This window comes from Bos taurus, chromosome 8 (assembly GCF_002263795.3).
Source record: "Bos taurus isolate L1 Dominette 01449 registration number 42190680 breed Hereford chromosome 8, ARS-UCD2.0, whole genome shotgun sequence".
Lineage (NCBI taxonomy): Eukaryota > Metazoa > Chordata > Mammalia > Artiodactyla > Bovidae > Bos > Bos taurus.
In genome coordinates, this window is record NC_037335.1 from 112,071,253 (window position 1) to 112,095,451 (window position 24,199).

General features: G+C 56.3%; 1 protein-coding gene across 2 annotated transcripts in view; it reads left to right on the top strand.

Moving 5' to 3' along the window:
• The window catches only part of MYT1L (myelin transcription factor 1 like), a 421,026-nt gene extending 404,869 nt beyond the window's left edge, over window positions 1–16,157 (top strand). For both annotated transcript variants that reach the window (XM_024995855.2, NM_001078012.1), the window contains 3 exon segments: window positions 8,215–8,318; window positions 12,901–13,044; window positions 14,084–16,157. In XM_024995855.2, the coding sequence (XP_024851623.1) occupies window positions 8,215–8,318; window positions 12,901–13,044; window positions 14,084–14,110 (275 nt within the window). In that variant the 3' untranslated portion in view covers window positions 14,111–16,157.
• The last annotated feature ends 8,042 nt before the right edge of the window (window positions 16,158–24,199 follow it).

The following is a 24,199-nucleotide window of genomic DNA, read 5'->3' on the forward strand; positions in this document are numbered from 1 at the left end:
TAGCCCACCAGCCTGAGGAGCTGGTCTAGAGACTCTAAGGTCACCAACACCCCCTCTCACTCAGCCATCGAGGGGCACATTGCCCTAAGGAAAGCCATATCCACTGAGCTCTTTTTGAAATGTTTAGCATGACATCTCACCTACAAACAACCCTGGAGCTAAAGTAAAAATTCTTCTGCAAACTGACGTGAGCCCACACCAGCTTCTGAATCTGGATAGATGGAGCAGTGTAGACACAGCAAGAAGTAGGGTGAGCAGGTCTGCAAACGAGGAGGAGCCTTCCACCGGGAGGGTGGCCGGAGCGTGGGGAGGCCCCGGCTGGCGTCTCTCCTGTGGGACGTCTGACCCTCAGAATCCTCCTTCCATGTCGGCCAAGCGCAGCTGGGAACCAGAAAGGGTGGGTGCCACGTGGGCGAGGAGCCCAGGCTTCATCTGGCTGGACGCCCAACTCCAGGCCCAGCCCAGGTCAGCAGGGTCACCCTCGGGGGTTGCCATCGGCTCATCTCTGCATCTGAGCTCAGCTCCATGACTCCAGGTTTCGGAACCTGTCTTCCTGCTGTAGGTTCTGTCACACACTTGTCCACAGACAAGGACCCTGGGAGCCCAGGTCACCTGGAGATGAAGCTCCAGAGTCAGGTCAAACCCGGGTCTCCCCAAGCCCAGTCCGTGCCGAGCCCGGCCTGACAGTCCCCTCGCTCCACACCTGTCGGGACTTTTCTGCCAGGACTAGAGGCATTTCTTACTGAACCCAGAGCTGAACACGTCACTCCGCGGATAAATGGCCTCATCCCTGTGTGTCTGACCCAAGGGCAGGACTCGGGAGATTCGCTCCTCTCTTTGGGGGGCTAGGGGTCAGTGGTCACTGCCCACGTCAGCCACGCCTGCCCTCCGCAGTTGAAGGCATGTGTGTGAGGAAGAGACAGCCTCTCACTCTCTTCTCTTGAGCATCCGGAGGGTACGCCTTGTCCAAGGTCACTCACTCTCCATGACACCCTGTCCTCTTATGGTGGTGGAGCTCCGTGGCCAGGCCCGCCCAAAGCCCTGGGCTGACTCGGGCCGGCAGCTTTGGTCCTGAGTCTGGGCATTCTCCCCCAGGCGTTCACCTGAAAGGGAAGAAGCATGTCTGAAGGTCCCGAAGCCTCTTTCTGGTTCTAAAATCCAGTGTTCTCTCTTTTTCTTTCTGAAGTTTAGAGAAGAGCCTGCTCTGGTCTCGTCCCCCAAAGACCCTCATTGTTCTGAGTGTCCTCCGAGTGACCCCCTATCGTCTCCGAGTAGCTGGGGCCCCGCACAGTTATCAGGGTCTCCTCTGGGACCCCCACGCACACATTCACTGCAGGCCTGTGAGCCTCCCTCCCCAGAGCGGCAGGGGCCTTGGGGCTTTGGTTTTTCTGTTGTTTGTGTGTGGTTTTGGTTTTTTATTTTGGTCAAGTGTTCAGGAGAGAAGGTGGAGGAGGGCATGGCAACCTACTCCAGCATTCCTGCCTGGAGAATCCCCATGGACAGAGGAGCCTGGCGAGCTACAGTCCATGGGGTCGCAGAGTCGGACACGACTGAGCAACTAACACACACTATCAGGAGAGAAGGGCATGAAAGAGCTCCCCCCCGTCTTGTCTGCTGTCGGGGAGCTGAGCTGAGCTGAGGGAAGGGCCCCCTCCCCTGCCTGCAGCTCTGTCCGGGGATTTTGTGCACCGATTCATTTATATCATCAACAGCCTGAGCCCGGGCCCTGACGTTCTCCATTACCTAGAAGGAAAAGGAAACTCAGAGAGGTGAAGGCAGAAGCAAAGACAGGCGACCTGTGAGGGAACCAGAGCCGGCTCACCGCCGGCCAGGGCCCCGCTCTACCCAATAGGGCTGAGGGGACCTGGCCCTCTCTCCCCTCCGGGAGGGGGCTTCAACGCTGGGGTCTCGTGCCCTGGGGTTCTCAGGGGTAACCTGGGCTCTGAGGGATGACCTGGGCTCTCATGGGTGACCTGGGACTCTCATGGGTGACCTAGGCTCTGAGGGGTGACCTGGGCTCTGCGGGATGACCTGGGGCTCTGAGGGATGACTGGGCTTCATGGGTGACCTGGGCTCTGAGGGGCGACCTGGGCTCTGAGGGGACCTGGGCTCTGAGGGCCACTGGGGTTGAGGGATGGCCTGAGGCGGGCGGACCTGGGCTCTGAGGGGACCTGGGGCTCTGAGGGTGACCTGGGCTCTGAGGGTGACCGGGCTCTGAGGGGCACCTGGGGCTCTGAGGGGCCACCTGGGGCTCTGAGGGGCGACCTGGGGCTCTGAGGGCCACCTGGGGCTCTGAGGGGTGACCTGGGCTCTGAGGTGACCTGGGCTCTGAGGGTGACCTGGGGCTCTGAGGGGCGACCTGGGGCTCTGAGGGGCGACCTGGGGCTCTGAGGGGCCACCTGGGGCTCTGAGGCGACCTGGGCGGCGACCTGGGGCTCTGAGGGGCGACCTGGGGCTCTGAGGGGCCACCTTGGCTCTGAGGGGTGACCTGGGCTCTGAGGGGTGACCTTGGCTCTGAGGGTGACCTGGGCTCTGAGGGTGACCTGGGCTCTGAGGGCGGCCTGGGCTCTGAGGGATGACCTGGGGCTCTCATGGGTGACCTTGGCTCTCAGGGGCAACCTGGGGCCCTGATGGGTGACCTGGGCTCTCACGGGTTACCTGGGGCTCTGAGGGTAACCTGGGCTCTGAGGGGTGACCTGAGCATCTGAGGGTAACCTGGGCTCTAAGGGGTGACCTAGGCCTTTCAGGGGTGACCTGGGGGCCCTGAGGGGTGACCTGGGCCTCTCAGGGGTGACCTAGAGCTCTGAGGGTAACCTGGGCTCCGAGGGGTGACCTGGGCCTCTCAGGGGTGATCTGGGCTCTGGGGGGTGACCTGGGCTTCTCAGGGGTGACCTGGGGCTCTAAGGGGTGACCTGGGGCTCTAAGGGGTGATCTGGGCTCTGAGGGGTGATCTGGGGCTCTCAGGGGTGACCTGGGGCTCTCAGAGTTAACCTGGGCTCTGCAGGGTGACCTGGGCTCTGAGGGGTGACCTGGGCTCTGAGGGGTGACATGGGCTCTCGGCGGTGACCTGGTGGCACACCCCTGTGGAGGCCTTTGGGAACTTAATTACCAGACCCTCAAATTCCCCCTGACGCTCCAGAATCTGACAGACTGAGAACCCACCAGTCATGGGCGAGCCCTTCCCCCTACCGCAGTCCCCACTGTCAGCTAGCTAAGAAAGGACTCAGCGGAACAGGAAGCACTCCTGAATGCTGGGCTCCTGAGGGCACATCCCGGGAGGCGGAGGGTAGGGCAGCGGGGGAGCAGGGTTGAGTTCAGCAGGAGACGGGGAGGCAGCCTGTGCGCCGCAGTGCATCCGCACATCCGCCTACCCTCTCATCCATCCACCGTCCATCCATCCACACGCCTACTGACCTCCTAGACCAAAAATTAGGGGTACGATGGTTGTCATGGGGGCCCAGGCTAATGTTTTTATTGGATTTAAAGTGATGATGACCTCCATTGGAAGGTTGATCTGATCTGCAAATTGTTTTGATAATGAAGCCTGATTTGCCACTTAATTTACACAGTAGATTGTTTTCATAAATTAAACACTTGACCCAAGGCTTTGATGGAAATATATTGAAGATACTCTGCAACATACAATTTTCTAGAAATATATACATTTTTGACAACTATTTAACGTCACAATAAAAAGCTTTAGGTGACAATTTTAGGACTTGTGAGGAAGAGCTGTGTCTTTTGCTAATTTTTTAATTCAAAGTATTGAAGCCCACTGCACTAGAGCACGGAGAAGGCGATGGCACCCCATTCCAGTACTTTTGCCTGGAGAATCCCATGGACGGAGGAGCCTGGTGGGCTGCAGTCCACGGGGTCTCGAAGAGTCGGACACGACTGAGCGACTTGACTTTCACTTTTCACTTTCATGCATTGGAGAAGGAAATGGCAACCCACTCCAGTGTTCTTGCCTGGAGGATCCCAGGGACGGGGGAGCCTGGTGGGCTGCCGTCTATGGGGTCGCACAGAGTCGGACACGGCTGAAGTGACTTAGCAGCAGCAGCACTAGAGCAGATGCGGTATTTTTTCTTTTAGCTATTTTAGCTATTTTTTTAGCTCCCATGACCGGGTCAGCAGGACAAAACCAGTCTGTGCTACTTTCCAGTCAGAGCAGAGACATGCCTGCAGGGGCCTGGCGCTGGCGGGCTGCTCGCACAGCGGCGTCGGACGCTTTTCTTTGGCCCTTGTTTGGCGAGTCTCGCTGAAGTTCAGGCATCTGACCTACAGTTGATTTCTTAGAGCCACTGTGTCTGACAGGGACCTTTTGTGATGCAGGCATTTGGGGTTTTGAGAGATTAAGGAGAGTAGTCATCACTGGACGTAAGTAGCGGATATGGATTCAGATCCAGGTCTGTCTGTCGTGTTTGGAAAGCTGGCCTTAAATCCCAGACTGCTAAACCTCTCATCAGGGCAGCTCAGAAATACTCCAGACTTCAGGACATCTACTGGTCATGTGATCTCTGTACCCTGCGTAGATGTTGGTTTTCCATGAGAGTCAAACAAAACATGATAACTGATGGACGCTCTTTGATGAAAGTTCAAAACAGTGAAACGGGCTCCTAAGATTTCACCTATATTCCAGAGAGACCACATTCTCATCTCCTAACTTTATCAAAATTCTTATAGTTCCCTTTTGTCAGAGTCTAGCCCCAAGACTCTTTCCTTGGGCTCCAAAATCACTGCAGATGGTGACTGAGGCCATGAAATTAAAAGACAGTTGCTTCTTGGAAGAAAAGCTATGACCAACCTAGACAGCGGAGACATTTTGCAGACAAAGGTCCATCTAGTCAAAGCTATGGTTTTTCCAGTAGTCATGTATGGATGTGAGAGTTGGACTATAAAGAAAGCTGAGCACCAAAGGATTGATGCCTTTGAACTGTGGTGTTGGAGAAGACTCTTGAAAGCCCCTTGGACTGCAAGGAGATCCAACCAGTCCATCCTAAAGGAAATCAGTCCTGAATATTCACTGGAAGGACTGATGCTGAAGCTGAAGCTCCAATCCTTTGGCTACCTGATGCGAAGAACTGACTCACTGGAAAAGACCCTGGTGCTGGGAAAGATTGAAGGCAGGAGGAGAAGGGGAGGACAGAGGATGAGATGGTTGGATGGCATCACTGACTCAATGGACATGAGTTTGAGTAAACTCTGGGAGTTGATGAAGGACAGGGAAGCCTGACATGCTGCAGTCCATGGGGTTGCAAAGAGTCCGACATGACTGAGCGACTGAACTGAGCCCCAAGACAAAAGTGCTGACACGCTGGGGTATCTCACAGGCTTCGCTGTATACGAAGTACCATTGATAGAGCATCCTGACAAGCTAATCAAGGCAAGTTCAGTGGAAATCTGAGGCGTGCTAGTCTTTCCGCTGTTCCCTAGGTCTCATAACAGTGCCGTGATCTTCAGACGGTCAGTCCCGAAGTGGATTGTTCCACTGACAGTCACACTCACACACTCACGACTCAAGGGAAACATGAATCTTGGGTTGGATATAGGCAGACGCGTAGCGCATTTTTCACCCTTCCTATCATGAATTATCCAAAGCCCAGTCTCTTGATCAAGCGGCTCTGAGGGTCACAGAGGGCAGTTCCCTGGACAAGCTCCAATGGCTTCGTGTACAGACCCTGGCATCAGAGACCTTACAATCCCAACGAAGATCGCGAAATCTGCAAAGGCAGCTGGCTCTCAGGGGTTGGGGAATAGAGGCGGATTCTCTGTGCTTCTTAGAAAAGTGTGATAACCACTCTTCACATGGCTGGTCTTCAGCTGAAGCTGCAAAGCACACCTGGAGAAGAGAAGGCTTTAAGTCGTCCAGACCCAAAGAACAAGAAATACGACCTGGGGAGCTTGTCCAGAAGTCTGAACAGAAACTCACTGAGAAAACCTCACCCTCACAGCCCAACGATCCAGAGGGCTTGTGACGTTTCCGCAGGTTTCACACGAGATGTACTCACTGCGCCTTGATGGGTAGGGACTTAGAGGAAGTGAAACTGTTAGTCGCTTACTCACATCTGACCCTTTTCAACCCCATGGACTGTAGCCCCCCAGGCTCCTCCATCCATGGAATTCTCCAGGCAGGAATACTCAAGTGGGTAGCCATGGCATTCTCCAGGGGATCTTCCCAGCCCAAGGATTGAACCACGGTCTCTTGCATTGCGGGAGGGTTCTTTACCGCCTGAGCCACAAGGGAAGCCGTTTAAGGAACTTAAAGGAATGTCGTGGCAGATCCTCACTACATGGTAAATTAACTCATGATTTAGTTGCTTTACAAATCAGGGTTTTTATGCACTTATCTTGATTGTTTTTATGCATCCGTACCTTGAACTGTACCTAACCTTCAACTGCAGAAGAATAACAACATTGGCCATAGCCTTGATGGAGACCTCCCAAGTGGTTGCTTTTGTATACACTAACTCAGTTGACCCTAGCTCCTAATTTTGAGGGATTTCCATAAAGGCCTGGTCACAGATACAGAGGGGGAAATAGCGGTCCACCGCTGAGAAAGGGTAGACCTCGTTTCAGTGCTGGCAGTATCGTCTATTGTATCTTTGGGCTGCTTTTCGGGAGCATTTGGTAAAAAGGCAAATTTTGTTGCTGGGCCTCTGGACCCCGTAAGAGGCTGCAGAGAAGCGCCTTGTGGACCTAAGGGGCTGATCAGGGCCACGCACACAGGGTCCTCCAGGCGACGGCAGGAGCGTGGCCGAGGGAGGGGGCACTCGAGACCACCTCACCCATGAGGCTGACTTTCCCACCTGAGATCCGTGGGAGAAACAGTTCAGAAGGAAGGATAATTAAAGGGAAATCAAGCTGAGCGCAATGACACGTCCTGCCCGATCACATTCACAAGGAAAGGTGATGTCCTAGAAGAAATGGGCTTCTCTACAGGAGGATGTGTTATTCTCTTGAGTTTTTTTCTTCATTTCACTACAAACAGCAGTGAAGACCGAAACCCCCACTCGCTCTCTTCTCGATTCCTGGGCGCTGGCGCCGGGTGTAGCGTGCGCAGGGTTTCTGGGTTGTCAGAGGCCCTCCGTCTGGGGCAGACTGGACCCCTCTCTGCAAAGCTGGACAGCGGCCCCCAGTCTCCCCCGTTGCCGGGCAAGTGACGGGAGCGGCCGTCCCACACCTGCACCTGCAGCATTTCTGTTCTTCCCCTGGGGACTCAACCACAGGAGGCCAGGGTGAGCACCGCGAGGGCCAGGGCCCTTCTGACCCCGGCGAGGCCTCGCAGCAGCAGCCGGCTGGGAGACCTGGCCTCCAACGCGCCCCTAGGCACCCCGACGTTCCTCCCTGCAGCCCACCCGGGCCCCCTCAGGAGCTGGTGCCCACAGTGCCCTCCTGGCCCCCCGGAACTCCACCCCACAAAGCCCCACAAGCTGGCCTTCAGATGAGGGGTGTGCCCATCAGTCAGGGTCAGTATTCCGGGAGCTTCTGAGACCACCACCTGGAGCCGGTCTCTGCGCCTCCCACAGGAGCGCCCGCTCAGCGCCTGGCAAGGCAGGGCTTTGGTCGTGTGTGTGTGTGTGCGTGTGTGTGTGTGTGTGTGTGATAAGTCTCATCTGCAGAACCCCAGCTTGGTGGGGGGCACCCTGCTGTCTTCTTTTCAGATACATCAGCTGCCTGGCTCCTTCTGAGAGTAGGGGGAGAAGGGGGTGGGGGGGCAGAGAGGCAGAGCACACACAGAGCAGACAGGTCATGGCCAGAGTCGGGGACACCCATGCCCAGGACACGGGGTGACCGCCGGGTTCAGGGGGCACACTCACAGGCTCTGGTGAACCATCTCAGGTTTCGCTGAAGACAAAACCTTTCCGTTTGTGAGGGTCCGTGACCCCCAGCTGATTCTCGTTTGTAGGTGCCATCATTGTGAGGATGGCAGTGGGGATGAGAAGACCCACAACCCACGACTGTTTCGTTTTCATTCAAGAGCCTGTTTTCCCAGCAAACCGGGCTCCCCGTCCGGAGGAGTGACAGTGCTCCCGTCCTCCCCACGGCGGCCCCGGGCCCGGCGTCTCTGACCCCCCGTCCTCCCCGCGGCGGCCCCGGGCCCGGCGTCTCTGACCCCCCGTCCTCCCCGTGGTGGCCCCAGGCCCGGCGTCTCTGACCCCCCATCCTCCCCGCGGCGGCCCTGGACCCATGTCTCTGACCCTCCTGTCCCCACAGGTATAGAGAATGACGAGGAAATCAAGCAGCTGGACGAGGAGATCAAGGAGCTGAACGAGTCCAACTCTCAGATGGAGGCTGACATGATCAAGCTCAGAACTCAGGTAACAGTTTCTGCGGCCCCCAACCGAGTGGCCCCGGAGCCTGCAGGCCCCCAGCGGGCATGTCTCCCCTGGTCTTCGCCCAGTCTTCCCTTTACTCTTTCACCCTTTTCTTGGTCTTCTATCGAGGTGATTTCAGCGGCAAAATTTGCTGTCCCCGCGGGGCCCCAGAGGGACTAGTGTTCACTCGAGTCAGTTTCAGGGAAGCACGGTTCCCAGCGGCGGGTCCTGAGGGTCTCCTGTCCCTGCAGGGGGAGAGCTCGTCCCCCGGAGGCCAAGCCTGGGCTGCCTGTCCCCTCAGGGAACACCGAGCCCGTCCCTGGGCTCCAGGCCCGCCTATGTCCACGCAGACTCCTGGCGAGGCTGCTGGGTGGGCCAGGTCCAGTCTCCACTGAGCCCCTGCCAGAGGCCTGAGCCCAGGCGCCTCGTCCTGACCCCACGTGCCTGCAGCAGCCACCAGGACGTGCGCGCATCGGCCATACGTGCGGCCTGCAGCGGCTGAGCCGAGGCTGCAGAGCCGCAGGTCCAGGGCATCCGACTCAGCCGTCCACAGGGCTGTGCCTCCTGATGCTCTGGGGTGGGACATCCCTGGTGTGGTCTCAGGTGACACCGGGCCCCCATCCTGCTTGGACCCCCCTCCCCATGGTCAGATCCCCCCTTCCCAGCCATGCCCCCCTGGTGTGGTCTCAGGTGACATCGGGCCCCTCTCCTGCTTGGAACCCCCTCCCCGTGGTCAGATCCCCTCTCCCCAGCCATCCCTCCCAGTGTGGTCACAGGTGACACTGGGGGTCCCCATCCTGCTTGAACCCCCCTCCCCGTGGTCAGATCCCCCTCCCCAGCCGTCCCCCCCAGTGTGGTCACAGGTGACACTGGGCCCCGTCCTGCTTGGACCCCCCTCCCCGTGGTCAGATCCCCCATCCCCAGCCGCCCCTCTGGGACGCTCACAGCCTTTCTGGGACCCTGCCTATGGGCTCAGGCATCAGGGACAGGCTGCTGCTGGTCCTTGCCCCCTGGGGGCACAGCCCCTCCAGGGTGGGAAGGTTGGAGACCCCACTGCCTGGCTTTCTGGTGCCCCCCTGCCCTGCCGCCCCCACGGTGCCAGTGACACCCAGGGAGGGAGAGGGCCTCGCTGCTGTGCTATGACCGGAGGTGCAGGCAGAGCTCAGCGGGGCCCCCTGACCACACTGGACACCCAGTGATGGATACAAGGCAAAGGTCATGGCGCCTGCCACCCCACCCCCAGCCTGGAACCCAGACCACCTGAGCCTCACCCTTACCTGTGTTAACTGCGGGTTCCGTGTGAGCTTTCAGTGCAGAAGCAGGCTCTGGTTCTGCTGCCTCAAAGGCATGAATGTCAGTCTGACCCGCGTTTTACTCCTGCAGAGGCTGCGGGAGACCAGGGTCCCCGCAGGGTCCTGGATCCCGAGCTCAGAAGAGCTCAGTGGTCTCTCCATCAGAAGTGCTCAGGACGGTGCTTCCCTGGCGCCCAGTGCCGGGACTCGGCATTTCCAAGGCAAGGGGCACAGGTTCAGTCCCTGGCCAGGGAACCAAGAGCCCTAAAGCTTTGTGGCTTGGCAAAAACAAATTTTTTTTTTCAAGTGTAGAGTTATGTATACTTTTTGTTTCATCAAATCAGTACTTGCTTAGCTCTGTGTATGTCTCTTACACGTCTTAGCTCTATCGTGAGCCCGGGCGAGAGGTCATGTTCACAGGCACACACGGTCCTCGGGTCCTCGTCCCTCCACTGCAGGAAGCCTGCTGCTTGTCACACACGTAGACGAGGATGCTCCCAATAGCAGGGGGGCCTGTCCACCACACCCCCTCCCTGTCCACCCCCGCCCTCCCCAGGCTGAGGACCTTGAGCTGACGGCACGGGGCTCCTGACCCGCAGAACAGGCTGCCTCCAGCCCCTCCCCAAGCCCCGGGTGCCCCGGACAGATGGCCGGGCCATTCCTCCACCAGAGCCAGCCTTGGCCTCTCCTGGGCTGGATGATGCCAGACGCCCAGTACCCACGGCTGCCTCGGGGTGGGCTTGAGAGGAAGGTGCCGGCTCCGCCCTCCTGCTGGGAGGCCCGTGGGAGCGCGGTCAGCCCTTCCACCCCGAGGGGCCAGCCGCGGGGGACGCTGACCCCCTGGCAGCACTCTGCCCGCCCCCTGTTCCACCTGTGCTCCAACTCAGAGCAGTTCCTGGGGTGCTAGGTTTTCCTCTGAACCCTGCTGGGTCAGAAGCCCAGGACAACAAGTGTCCTTCCATGGGAAACACTCTCACCTAGAGACGTGCCTATTGACAAGTGCTGTTGCTCCTGATGGAGAAGGAAACGGCAACCCACTTCAGTATTCATGCCTGGAAAATCCCATGGACCGAGGAGCCTGGTGGGCTACAATCCATGGGGTCGCAAAGAGTCGGACACGACTGAGCGACTTCTGTGTGTTTGTGTGTGTGTGTGTGTGTTGCTCCTGAATCCACAAAGAGCCAGATCTCGCCTGGCGAACCTGGGAAAGCTGAAGCCAGGGACTCCCTCAGACCCCAGCTGCTTGGGATCCTTGGATGTGGGCAGGGACACCATATATGAGAAATCAGAGTTTAGAGCTGATGAGCAGAGATTTGGGTAATCTGGGGCAGTCGGTGGGTACCATTTGGAGGCACCAGGCTGTGAGCTTGGTGTCCGGCAGACAGTCCTGTTCCCATGCCTCTCCTCTGAGGCCAGTCTGGGGACCCATGGAGCCCAGCACACATGCTGTGACCTCCAGGAGCTCCCTGTTCGGTTCCATCGCTGGGTCCCTCCAACCTTCGCAGAGCAAGCAGCTCTCCAGCCTTCTTTGCAGTAAGTGAGGGCTGGTTGTCTGGTGGCAGGCAGAGGCCAGGAGGGTGCACAGCAATGGTTACATTCTCTCTGGCAGGTTAGAGGAAGGGGGGGCGGTCAGGAAGCCATGCCAGACCCTTCTTTGAGGCAGGGAGGCAGTGACACCATACAGGCCGCTAGGGACCCCTGCCTCATGACTACGGACAGGATCAGTTCAGTCGCTCAGTCGTGTCCAACTCTTTGGGACCCCAAGGACTGTAGCACGCCAGGGCTCCCTGTCCATCGCTAACCCCCGGAGCTTGCTCAAACTCATGTCCATTGAGTCGGTAATGCCATCCAACCATCTCATCCTCTGTCCTCCCCTTCTCCTTCTGCCTTCAGTCTTTCCCAGCATCAGGGTCTTTTCTAATGAGTCAGTTCTTCACATCAGGTGGCCAAAGGATTGGAGTTTCAGCTTCAGCATCAGTCCTTCCAATGAATATTCAGGACTGATTTCCTTTAGGATGGACTGGTTGGATCTCCTTGCAGTCCAAGGGACTGTCAAGAGTCTTCTCCAACACCACAGTTCAAAGGCATCAATCCTTCGGTGCTCAGCTTTCCTTACAGTCCAACTCTCACATCCATACATGACCACTGGAAAAACCATAGCCTTGACTAGACAGACCTTTGTTGGCAAAGTAATGTCTCTGCTTTTTAATATTCTGTCTAGGTTGGTCATAGCTTTTCTTCCTAGGAGCAAGCATCTTTTAATTTCATGGCTGCAGTCACCATATGCAGTGATTTTGGAGCCCAAGAAAATAAAGTCTGTCACTGTTTCCATTGTTTCCCCATCTGTTTGCCATAAAGTGATGGGATCAGATGCCATGATCTTAGTTTTTTGAATGTTGAGTTTTAAGCCAGCTTTTTCACTCTCTCTTTCACTTTCATCAAGAGGCTCTTGAGTTCCTCTTTGCTTTCTGCCAAAATGGTGGTGTCATCTGCATATCTGAGGTTATTGATATTTCTCCCGGAAATCTTGATTCCAGCTTGTGCTTCATCCAGCCCAGCATTTCTCATAATGTACTCTGCATAGAAGTTAAATAAGCAGGGTGACAACATACATCAATATACAGCGTTGATGTACTCCTTTCCCAATTTGGAACTAGTCTGTTGTTTCATGTCCGGTTCTAACTGTTGCTTCTTGACCTGTGTACAGATTTCTCAGGAGGCAGGTCAGGTGGTCTGGTATTCCTATCTCTTGAAGAATTTTCCAGTTTGTTGTGATGCACACAGTCAGTCTTTGGAGTTGTCAGTAAAGCAGTAGATGTTTTCTCTGGAGAGGATAGTGACTCACAAGTAAACAATATTTCAGGACTTCTCTGCGCAGCATTAGACTCAGCCTAAGAAGAAGAAGTGTTAGCCCCACGTCCTAAGGCACTAATCCAGACAGATCGTCCTGTCATGCCAGCAGAAAGGCCTGGGTGGCACAAGGCCGGTCCTCACACGATCGTTTGTGCTCAGTGGCCAGAAGACCTTGTAAAACCTGCATGAAAGCTGAGACGACCTGGCAACCTCGCCCGCCCTCATGCACTGGTTCCTTTTCAGAGAGACCAGCTGTTAGGGTCCAGGTGCCGAGGGCTCGAGCGTGAGGACTCAAAGCACACCAAGTGACCCCTTCAGCGTCCAGCCCTTCACACGGAGAACTCTGGATTTGAGCAAAGAGGCTGCATCCCCGCGTGGGCCCCCGAGGCCTCTCGCTGGGGGCGGCTTGTGTTACATGTCGCGTGGTCTGTGCGTTTCAGATCACCACCATGGAGTCCAGCCTCAAGACCATCGAGGAGGAGAACAAGGTGATCGAGCAGCAGAATGAGTCGCTCCTGCACGAGCTCGCCAACCTCAGCCAGTCCCTGATCCACAGCCTCGCCAACATCCAGCTGCCGCATATGGTAAGTGACCGGCGCCGGGCGGAGGCCCCTGGGGGCCGCGCGCAGTGCTCATCCTAGCGTAGCTGTCTGTCTGTCTGTCCTCGTGGTTCTCAGACCTCAGATGCTTGCGGTTACCTCCCCCAAACCGTACCGTGAACCGCTCTGGTGGGGCTGATCGGTAAATCCCCTAAGGTTAAGTTGCTCTGAAAGGCCTTTTAAGTAAGATAAGGACAGTGGCGTTAGGCTGGGATACTATTTTATGCTGATGTGAATATCCTATTGAGAAAATAAAAGTTGCATATGAACTACTATTTAATATCTCGTAGGATCCAATCAATGAACAAAATTTTGATGCATACGTGACTACTTTGACGGACATGTATACAAATCAAGACCGTTATCAGAGCCCAGAAAATAAAGCTCTACTGGAAAATATAAAGCAGGCTGTGAGAGGAATTCAGGTCTGAACAGCTGCTGTAGTGGTGGAATCTTGCTTAAAAAACGATGCCTCTTGTTCTTTGCTGCTGTAATTTACCAGAAAGTGTTATATATTTATTTCTGTTTGAAACAGTGTTATGCTTACAAGACTTCATAATGATTTTATGTCTTGCTTTAAAGATAGTACCTGCAGAATAGTTTTGGAATACATTCACATTTTTGTACGTTTTCATATAAGCTGACATAGTGTGACATGCCATGTAATGTTTATAGCTGCTAATGTATGCACATTTGGGGGTATATATATTTCTGAAGAGGTAAGCCGATCAAAATAAATAGAGTGTACATTCTTTTTAATGCTTTAGTGATTAAATGTTTAGTATTTTGAACTGAAATGGACACACACACACACACACACAAACAGCTCTGAATGATCATTTGGTGGCCCTGCAGCCACTTTTTAGATGTTATCGTTTTGCCTCATGTTGGAGGATCTTACGGAATTTAAGAAATACATTTTGTGTGCATATTGTTTCATAGCAAGAATTGGTTGCAAAAAAAATGCTTTATTTTTGAACAATGCTTGGAAATATTATGTGATTTTTTTGTTTGTTTGTTTTAGGAGGATGGTGTATGGTGGGGGCAATAAATGAGGTTTTTTGCATTCCAAGGAAATGGCATATGGATTAACTGTAAGAAATGAGATAAGTAATTTATTGTAAGACAACATCAAGCCATGGAAACTTGGCAGAAGATTCAAAGCAGCTTAAACAGCACTTTTAAATTAACTCCTGAGCGTTACATGGTGTGACGGTGGGACCTTCAGCTAAGACAGGGGCAGAGTAGAGGTGGACGACCCGAAGACGCCTCCTCCTCTCTCGGGCGCTTGGGAGCAACCTTCTCCTCCCTCCCCGAGGGCTCCTCGCCCTCGGAACCGTCTGTTACCCGACAGAATCCGTGTGTTTTCCTTTGCGCTCAAAGATCCTTTGAGACTCTTTCTCTCCCCTCCCACCTTATCCAGTTACCATTCCTGTTGTCGCTGTCGTGAGTTTCCCGTGGGGGATAAAGGCAGACGGTGCCAGTCCTCGCGTGACCGGGCTGAGCGGCGGGCCGGCCTGGGTGGGAGAGCGGCGCAGACCGGCGCCCCGCCCGGCGCTGGCCTCGGGAGGCCGCGTCCAGTCCAGAGGCGGACGGCGCTCCACGTGCGGCCGCCCCGCGGGGCCCGCGGGCCTAGAACGTTCGCATAGCCTTGCTCGGTCGCGACCTTCTCTAGGAACGAATGCCGTCAGATGGTGGGAGTAACTAAATGCCCTTCAGCACTTTTTGCTTTACACTAGATCATCTCAGACTCTTTCCACCCTGCAGACTGACTGTTCCCCCGACGACTGCACTCCGCGATGCGTAAGACCGCTTTCCACCGCCGCGCTCCCCTTCCTCGCGCGTCCCCGGGACGACCTGTCGTGTTTTCGATCGCTGTTGACTTGATTTACATGTGATAGCATTCTTCCTTCCATGTCTTGATGTTATGCAGGAAGTACAAAAGTACTTTAAAATTTTGTTATGAAAAAAAAAAAGATGGGTTTTGTAAAAATTAAAAAAAAATATTTTTAGCAGAACAGGACTTACAGGGTCATTGTCCCCACAGCGTGCCAGTCGACTATTTGCACTTACCTTGTCCTATATATCCGTACGGAGGTGTGCAATTCCCGTGTCAGTAGCCTCGTGACTCTGACCCTGGAGGAATCCGAGGAGGCCTCCCCGCTGACCTGATGATGCTACGGGACATTACAGGGACCTCACCACAAATACTCTGATACAATACTCAACCTCGGTATATATATATGTATAAATACATGTACATCCCAGCGGCACTTTATACTGTTCACTGTACAAAAGCTTACAGTTTTCCAGGAGGACTTTAATAATTAGCTGGGAGAAGATTGTGTGATGACTCGGGCGCCGCGGCGCCTTCCCTGCGGGGCCCTCTTTCTGTTGTGTGATTCGTTGTAGCTGCCCTGCTCAGAATTGCCTTTTTGAGAGCTGAAGCCAGGTGCGCCTCACCACCTGCGGCCACATATCCCGTCCGGGGCGGCCTCTGCGCGGCCCCCGTTGTTCATATCGGCACATGCATCTCCCCGCCCCGTCGTTGTCTGCAGCTTCTTTGCCAATTATAGTGATGCTTTTCGTAGCGTAATAGGTAGTATCAGTTTGGGATTCTAATTGTTCTCACCTATGTACAATGGAAAGGGGTTTTAAGCACAAATCTGCTGCTCATCTAACGTTGGTACATAATATCAAATCAAAGTTATCTGTGACTATTATATAGGGATCACAAAAGTGTCACATATTAGAATGCTGACCTTTCATATGGAATTATTGTGAGTCATCAGAGTTTATTTATTATAACTTATTGTTCATATTCATTTCTAAGTTAATTTAAGTAATCATTTATTAAGACAGAATTTTGTATAAATATTTATCGTGCTCTCTGTGGAACTGAAGTTTGATTTATTTTTGTACTACACGGCATGGGTTTGTTGACACTTTAATTTTGCTATAAATGTGTGGAATCACAAGTTGCAGTGATATTCATTTTTAAATTGTGAACTTTGTACAAATTTTGTCATGCTGGATGTTAACACATCTTACTCTAAATAAAAAAGGTGTTACCACATTTGTAGCACGAAGGGTCTCTAGCTGCGTGTGCATCTTCACTGAGTCTGGAAGCGCGTGGGGTCTGGGGCAGCGGGTGTTTCTCCCCAGCCACGGCCGCTTCTGCGACGACGTTGCTGCAGGCTGACCCGTCTACCCTGAGGTCCATGAGTACAGACGGGACTGTTCCTGGAAGCACTGCCCCTGAGCTTGTCCAGAAGCCACGTGACACCTCTTGCCGTCACCCCTACTGTTTCCTCTTGAGGTCACGTCTGATGCGGGTGTCCCCCCAGAGCAGGGACATCCTCACAGATGCAGACGCCCCTCCCGATGGACACAGTCATCATGCAGCATGCATCCAGGTCCCAAGGTTCGCACCCGTCACAGATCTCCCCGGGCCTGGGGTGCAGAGGCTTACAGCTCTCCCAGCTGCCACAGGGCCACCCCTGGCCCCTCGGCGCCGAGCGGCTCCCCGGCCTTCCTGGAGTCCCAGCAGCACTTTGTGCTCCGAGATTCCACGCCCTCTGAGCCCATCTTTCAGCAGGTGTTGCCCATATCTTACACCTGGCACTGGGTCAGCTGCACCAGGGTGGATGGAGTGTGGGGTCCTGGGGGGCAATTTAGGGTCCCGCCACCCCGTCTCTTCAGACCATGGGGCACACCTCCGTGAAAGGGCGCGTCTTCAGGATCACGGAAGTTCAACAGATGGCGGAACATCGAGGAGCTGCTGTCGTGACTGAAATCTTTCAGCTTGGTGGTCGAAAGCATCTTGCCCTGAAAATCAGTGTAAACATGACGGAAAGCAGGTTAGCAAGAAGGTCAGAAATCTTACAAAATTCTTGACCTGGTGATTCCAGATGTCCCTCCTAAAATACCAAAACAATTGAAAATGCACTGAAATAAGTGAAACCAACCCCCAAAGTCCTAGTACAGAGGGAGGCTGGAGCAGATGAGATAAAGGCACTTTATGGAACATCATGGTGTTACCAGAAATGACGGTTACAAATCCACACTAACACGATGCTTGTGATGAAGGGAACAGCACAGAAAACAAAATGATGCAGCGGTTAAGAAACAGCTGAGTGGCAACAAGGTTGGGTCAAACCAACGTGTGTTAGTGCTTCCGGTGGTCCTGCCAGCCCCTGAGCCTGGGGAGGTGGGGGGTCTGTCCAGTCCTGCTCTCCTCCTCGGCCCCGAGTAGCAAACCAAAGCCGGGGAACCATGGGCCCCTGGGAAACCAAAGTTGGGGGTGAGGAGGCGGGCCAGAAGCCAGGGTCCCTCTAGTGAGAATGGGGTGACGGGGCAGCAGCCACACGGGTCCTGGGCCTCTGGTCTGAAACAGCCCTTCTGATGGATCCTGCCAGGCACGTACCAACAGAGCCGGCTGCGACCACACTTTTCTCACCCTGGACCAGGCGCGGTGTTTTAGAAAGTAAAGATCCGGAGTGTGCATTCCAGGGTGTTTGGGAGAAGAGGCTCCAGGGTTACTCCACATCTGCAGCACGTACCCCCGGGGTCACCCCCCACACCTCACCACGTGCCCCCGGGGTCACCCCACACTCCTCACCACGTGCCCCCCGGGGTCACCCCACACTCCTCACCACGTGCCCCCGGGGTCACCCCACACTCCTCACCACGTGCCCCCCTGGGTCACCTCCCGCACCTCACCACGTGCCCCCCGGGGGTCACCCCCCGCACCTCACCACGTGCCCCCCGGGGTCACCCCACACTCCTCACCACGTGCCCCCCGGGTCACCCCCCCACACCTCACCACGTGCCCCCGGGGTCACCCCACACTCCTCACCACGTGCCCCCCGGGGTCACCCCACACTCCTCACCACGTGCCCCCCGGGGTCACCCCCCACACCTCACCACGTGCCCCTGGGGTCACCCCACACTCCTCACCACGTGCCCCCCTGGGTCACCTCCCGCACCTCACCACGTGCCCCCGGGGGTCACCCCCCGCACCTCACCACGTGCCCCCCGGGGGTTCACCCCACACTCCTACCACGTGCCCCCGGGGCTCACCCCCGCCGACAACCTCACCGAGTTCACGTGCCCCCCGGGGTCACCCCTACCTCCTCACCAGTGCCCCCCGGGTCACCCCCACACCTCCCACGTGCCCCCGGGTCACCCCACACTCCTACACCACGTGCCCTCCCGGTGTCACCCCACACTCCTCACCAAGCGTGCCCCCCCGGGGTCACCCCCACACCTCACCACGTGGCCCCCCGGGGTCACCCCACACTCACCACGTGCCCCCGGGTCACCCCCCACCTCACCACGTGCCCCCCGGGGTCACCCCACACTCCTCACCACGTGCCCCCCGGGGTCACCCCCCCACACCTCACCACGTGCCCCCGGGGTCACCCCACACTCCTCACCACGTGCCCCCCGGGGTCACCCCCCACACCTCACCACGTGCCCCCCGGGGTCACCCCACACTCACCACGTGCCCCCCGGGGTCACCCCACACTCACCACGTGCCCCCCGGGTCACCCCCCCCCCCCCCCCCCCCCCCCCCCTCACCACGTGCCCCCCCCCCCCCCCCCCCCCCCCCCCCCCCCCCCCCCCCCCCCCCCCCCCCCCCCCCCCCCCCCACCCCCCCCCCCCCCCCCCCCCCCCCCCCCCCCCCCCCCCCCCCCCCCCCCCCCCTCCTCACCACGTGCCCCCCGGGTCACCCCACACTCACCACGTGCCCCCCGGGGTCACCCCCCGCACCTCACCACGTGCCCCCCGGGGTCACCCCACACTCCTCACCACGTGCCCCCCGGGGTCACCCCACACTCACCACGTGCCCCCGGGTCACCCCCACACCTCACACGTCCCCACACTCCTCACCACGTGCCCCCCCCCCCCCCCCGGGGTCACCCCCCACCCTCCACCCACGTGCCCCTCCACCCCGGGCAGTGAGGAGGCCTGGATGATGCGGATGCTCTGCGCACCCATGACTCCATTGGCAGCTCCCCTCTGGAGCCCAAAGCAGCCTCCTGCCTCCTCCCGGAGCCCTGTCACCAGGAGCAGCAGAGCCCTTAGTGAGCAGAGCCTCTCGCTCCCTGGGGCTGGTCCTGGTCCCTGTCCCTCTGCGGGCAGGAGGCCCGGAGCTGTCAGGGTCCTGGGACGGTCCACTCCCTCCACACTCAGCTCTGGGGGTGCGGACCTTTCAGTGCAGCAGAGCAACACGGGGGAGCCCCGGGCCTGAAGCAAGTTAAAAGGTACATCGAGGAAAGCAAACGTGACTCTTTGTCCTTTCTCCTTTTACGTTTGCACAGCTTTAGATCTGGAAGTTTCTTCACAAAAACCATCGCGCAAAGTCTCTCTGAGTGACCAGATTAGCAGCCTCGTTTCCTTGTGTGTGGTTCGTCCCTCCCACCCCAGTTCTACTGGGAGGCAATCAACATGCAGGTGTGCATGTGATGGTGGGACATCTGCCCTGTGAGCTGCTCACGTTCAGCAGTCGTGCCCCCCGGGGTCACCCCACACTCCTCACCACGTGCCCCCCGGGGTCACCCCCCCACACCTCACCACGTGCCCCCGGGGTCACCCCACACTCCTCACCACGTGCCCCCCGGGGTCACCCCCCACACCTCACCACGTGCCCCCGGGGTCACCCCACACTCACCACGTGCCCCCGGGGTCACCCCACACTCACCACGTGCCCCCCGGGTCACCCCCACACCTCACCACGTGCCCCCGGGGTCCACCCCACACTCCTCACCACGTGCCCCGGGGTCACCCCACACTCACCACGTGCCCCCGGGGTCACCCCCCGCACCTCACCACGTGCCCCCCGGGGGTCACCCCACACGTGCCCCCCGGGGTCACCCCACACTCACCACGTGCCCCCCGGGGTCACCCCCCACACCTCACCACGTGCCCCCGGGGTCACCCCACACTCCTCACCACGTGCCCCCCGGGGTCACCCCACACTCACCACGTGCCCCCTGGGGTCACCCCCCGCACCTCACCACGTGCCCCCCGGGGTCACCCCACACTCCTCACCACGTGCCCCCCGGGGTCACCCCACACTCACCACGTGCCCCCCGGGGTCACCCCCCCGCACCTCACCACGTGCCCCCCGGGGGTCACCCCACACTCCACACCACGTGCCCCCCGGGGTCACCCCACACTCCACACCACGTGCCCCCCGGGGTCACCCCACACTCCTCACCACGTGCCCTCCACCCCGGGCAGTGAGGAGGCCTGGATGATGCGGATGCTCTGCGCGCCCATGACTCCATTGGCAGCTCCCCTCTGGAGCCCAAAGCAGCCTCCTGCCTCCTCCCGGGAGCCCTGTCACCAGGAGCAGCAGAGCCCTTAGTGAGCAGAGCCTCTCGGCTCCCTGGGGCCTGGTCCCTGGTCCCTGTCCCTCTGCGGCAGGAGGCCCGGAGCTGTCAGGGTCCTGGGACGGTCCACTCCCTCCACACTCAGCTCTGGGGGTGCGGACCTTTCAGTGCAGCAGAGCAACACGGGGGAGCCCCGGGCCTGAAGCAAGTTAAAAGGTACATCGAGGAAAGCAAACGTGACTCTTTGTCCTTTCTCCTTTTACGTTTGCACAGCTTTAGATCTGGAAGTTTCTTCACAAAAACCATCGCGCAAAGTCTCTCTGAGTGACCAGATTAGCAGCCTCGTTTCCTTGTGTGTGGTTCGTCCCTCCCACCCCAGTTCTACTGGGAGGCAATCAACATGCAGGTGTGCATGTGATGGTGGGACATCTGCCCTGTGAGCTTCTCACGTTCAGCAGTCGTCCCCTCGCACAGACACAACACAGAGAAAGGGCCAGAAAGAGGCCACAAACCTTTCTTTCCTCTGGGATGAGGGCTCATGGAACCCATGGTCCTCAGGCCCTACAGCAGCTTGAGCTCTGCTCTGGGCTCTGTGGTCGTCCCAGCACCAAATCACCCTGTAACTGGGAGTTTGCACCTTCCTCCCATTACCTGGGTAGGGAAGATCCGCTGGAGAAGGGACAGGCTCCCCACTCCAGTATTCTCAGGCTTCCCAGTGGCTCAGCTGGTAAAGAATCTGCCTTCAGTGCAGGAGACCTGGGTTCGATCCCTGGGTTGGGAAGATCCCTGGAGAAGTAAAAGGCTACCCACTCCAGTATTCCTGGGCTTCCCTGGTGGCTCAGCTGGGAAAGACTCCACCTGCAGTGCAGATCCTGGTTCAATCCTGGCTTGGGAAGATCTGCTGGAGAAGGGATAGGTTACCCACTTCAGTATTCTTGGGCTTCCCTTGTGGCTCAGCTGGTAAAGAATCTGCCTGCAATGAAGGAGACCCGGGTTAGATCCCTGGGTTGGGAAGATCCCCTGGAGAAGGGAAAGGCTCCTCACTCCAGTACTCTGGCCTGGAGAATTCCACGGACTGTATAGTCCCTGGGGTCGCAATTGAGCGACTTTCACTTTCACCAAAATGCCCCAAAAGTTATTGGTCACTGTATAAGCTGAATGGAATGTAAAAACAACATGAAGATCAACTCCCACCAGAATCAATGCAGATAAGGCAACCCTGCCTGATATGAGGAAGCCAACACATCCCAGCTCCTGGGGGCTCCTTTTTCGTGTCCAACGCAGCATCCTGTGCCAGCACCTCTCAGCTGGTCCGAAGCAGCCCTGGCTCATGTCCAGCCAAACGCTGTGGTCTCCTCTCTATCTTTAGAGTCCTCTCCAGGCTCTGATCTCCGCCTCAGTTCTTAATTTTCTAATGACTTCTTTTCCTTATCTACGTGTTTGCTTTTTCTTTCTATGTAATATAAATACTCCTTAAGTTGCCTCAAAATGATCTTTTGAGTAAGGAAAAATTTTTGAATTGAGCTTGGACACGGGAAAAGATTTGGGATAAATGACAATCCAGTTGATTTTTCGGTTTAACAGAAGTAGGTTCTTGATTATAAAGGAGCAAGAAGGTAATAGATTATCTGAGAAGATAATAGATTATCAACAGGAGGATCTAGAAAATAAGAAGTTTAAGTTGATGAACAATTAATCAGTCAATCTAAGAAAAAAATGGAAAACTTTATTTGAGCCAGATTCAAGGGTTATGACCTGAGGAGCATCTCAGAAAGCCCTGAGAACTGGTCCACCCACCAGAAATCAAGGCACAGTTACGAACGATTTTTGAGCCAGGGGACTGTACGTCAAAGCAATGGTACATAGTCAGATGCAAGCGTCATCATTGCAGTGGTTCATGTGACCTCGTCTGAGATTACCAACAAGTGTTCTCGATAAAGAGTCGTCTTGCTGATGCTGGCAGAAGGCTGCTCTTTAGCTGAGTGGGTATTCCTGCCGATGTGGTGGTCCAGGCGATGCCTAATGCAGGAGAGGAGGCCAGAGGGCAGAGAAGACTTTTCATGCTTCACTTTTCCTTGTCTTGTCATAAGACATGAGTTTTATTTCACATCGATATTCACAGGTGTTGCTGCTCCCTTGCCTGCCGGTGCAGACTCCCACGTGTCTCCCTGAAATCTCCCTTCCTTGCCCGGCTTGTGCTCTACCTGCTGCCTCACTGACGGGGCCGGACCGGCTGGTTAACCGGAAGCAACCAGACTTCCTGCTCCCGCCTTGCGTCTCCAGGGCTAGAGGAGCTGGAATTCTGCAGTTCACTTGTGCTGGGAATCACGTCTTATCATTTGCTGTACTGCCAAAATACAAAAGTATTTCTGGGAATCCAGTGAAGTGTTGATTTGAAAATGTTCTTAAATACTTTCGGCTTATCTGATAAAAGCTCGAAAGATTAGCTCATGGGCACATTTTTGAATTTTTTCTTTTCTGCAGAACAAGGGGTAGAATTCCTTTCACTTTCAAGAATGAGAGCATGTCTCCTGAGTCTGGATCTGAATCTCAGCCTGTCTCATCCTTGATCCACGGACGGGCCCCGTGTCTTAGCTCCTCCCCACCCACCTATCCTTGATCCACGGACGGGCTCGGTGTCTTAGCTCTGGGGGTGTCTAGTCTCCCCCAGAGTCTGGTCCTGCCTCGGGCTGGGGTCCTCCACGTGCTACCGAATTGATTTGAGGGGACCCTGCTCAGGCCCCGGCCAGGCCGCGGCTCCCTGCTTTGGCAGGAGACTTTCCTTTCTCATTCAGGCTGGAGCAGCTAAAACCAAAGTCGAGATCAACACAGCGCAGTCTTTATTCAGTGGCCAAAGAACGGAAAAGCAGGAACCAGGTTCATGGAGCAATTCTTGCCCAACCCGGAGAGGGCGGTTTAATTCCCAAGAGTAGAGACAGAGGAGGAGCAATGCTAATGACGGGGAGGCATCGGGGCTTTTCCGAGGGAGCCGGCTGCCACCCCGTCTTGTCCTTTTCCAGTCTGCATCCTCCCACGGCCGCTGGTAGCTTTGTCATCTAGTATCTAAAGTAGTAAGACCAGCTTCGAGTGAGACTTGGGCTCTGCTGGAGGTCAGGCTTGTCACCACCATGGTCCCCGCTGGTTCCAGCTGGGCTTGTTTTGTTGGTGTGTGGCTTCCACTCTCATCTCTGGACACTTTAATTCAGAGTTTTACATTCACTCCTGCCGAAGGTGAGGGTTTCCAGGTTCTAAGCAAAGACCTGCAGCAGCTCTGGCAACGTGAGCTTTGTCCTTGGCAGCCCACCCCCCTGGCGCCAGACTGGGCTTGCAGGGCTGTGAGCGAAACATGCTGCTGTGTATCAGCCTCTGCAGGTGGCGCCAGTGGTAACGCCCCACCTGCCAATGCAGGAAGATGCCCGGAGGAGACAGGACAACCCGCTCCAGTGTTCTTGCAGAGAATCCCGTGGACAGGGGAGCCTGGCGGGCTACAGTCCATGGGGCCGCAGAGTCAGACATGACTGAGCGACTAACGCTAACATGAGTAGACCAGCAATGTTGCAGCCACCCAACCACCACAGCTGCCCTGGGAAGTGAGTCCTGGGGGGACTTGGAGTGGAGACAAAGGGGCCGCAGCCACCCCGGGGCAGAGGGGCTCAGGGTGAGAAAGCCCAGGACACTGGCCCGGCAGGTCGTGAGCTGCACATCAAGGGAGTGGTGTCAGCGAGCCGACTCTTGCCTCTTCCCATTCATAGAAAGGGGCTAAATTCACCAACCTGAGATGCTTGGTTTTCTGTAATTAA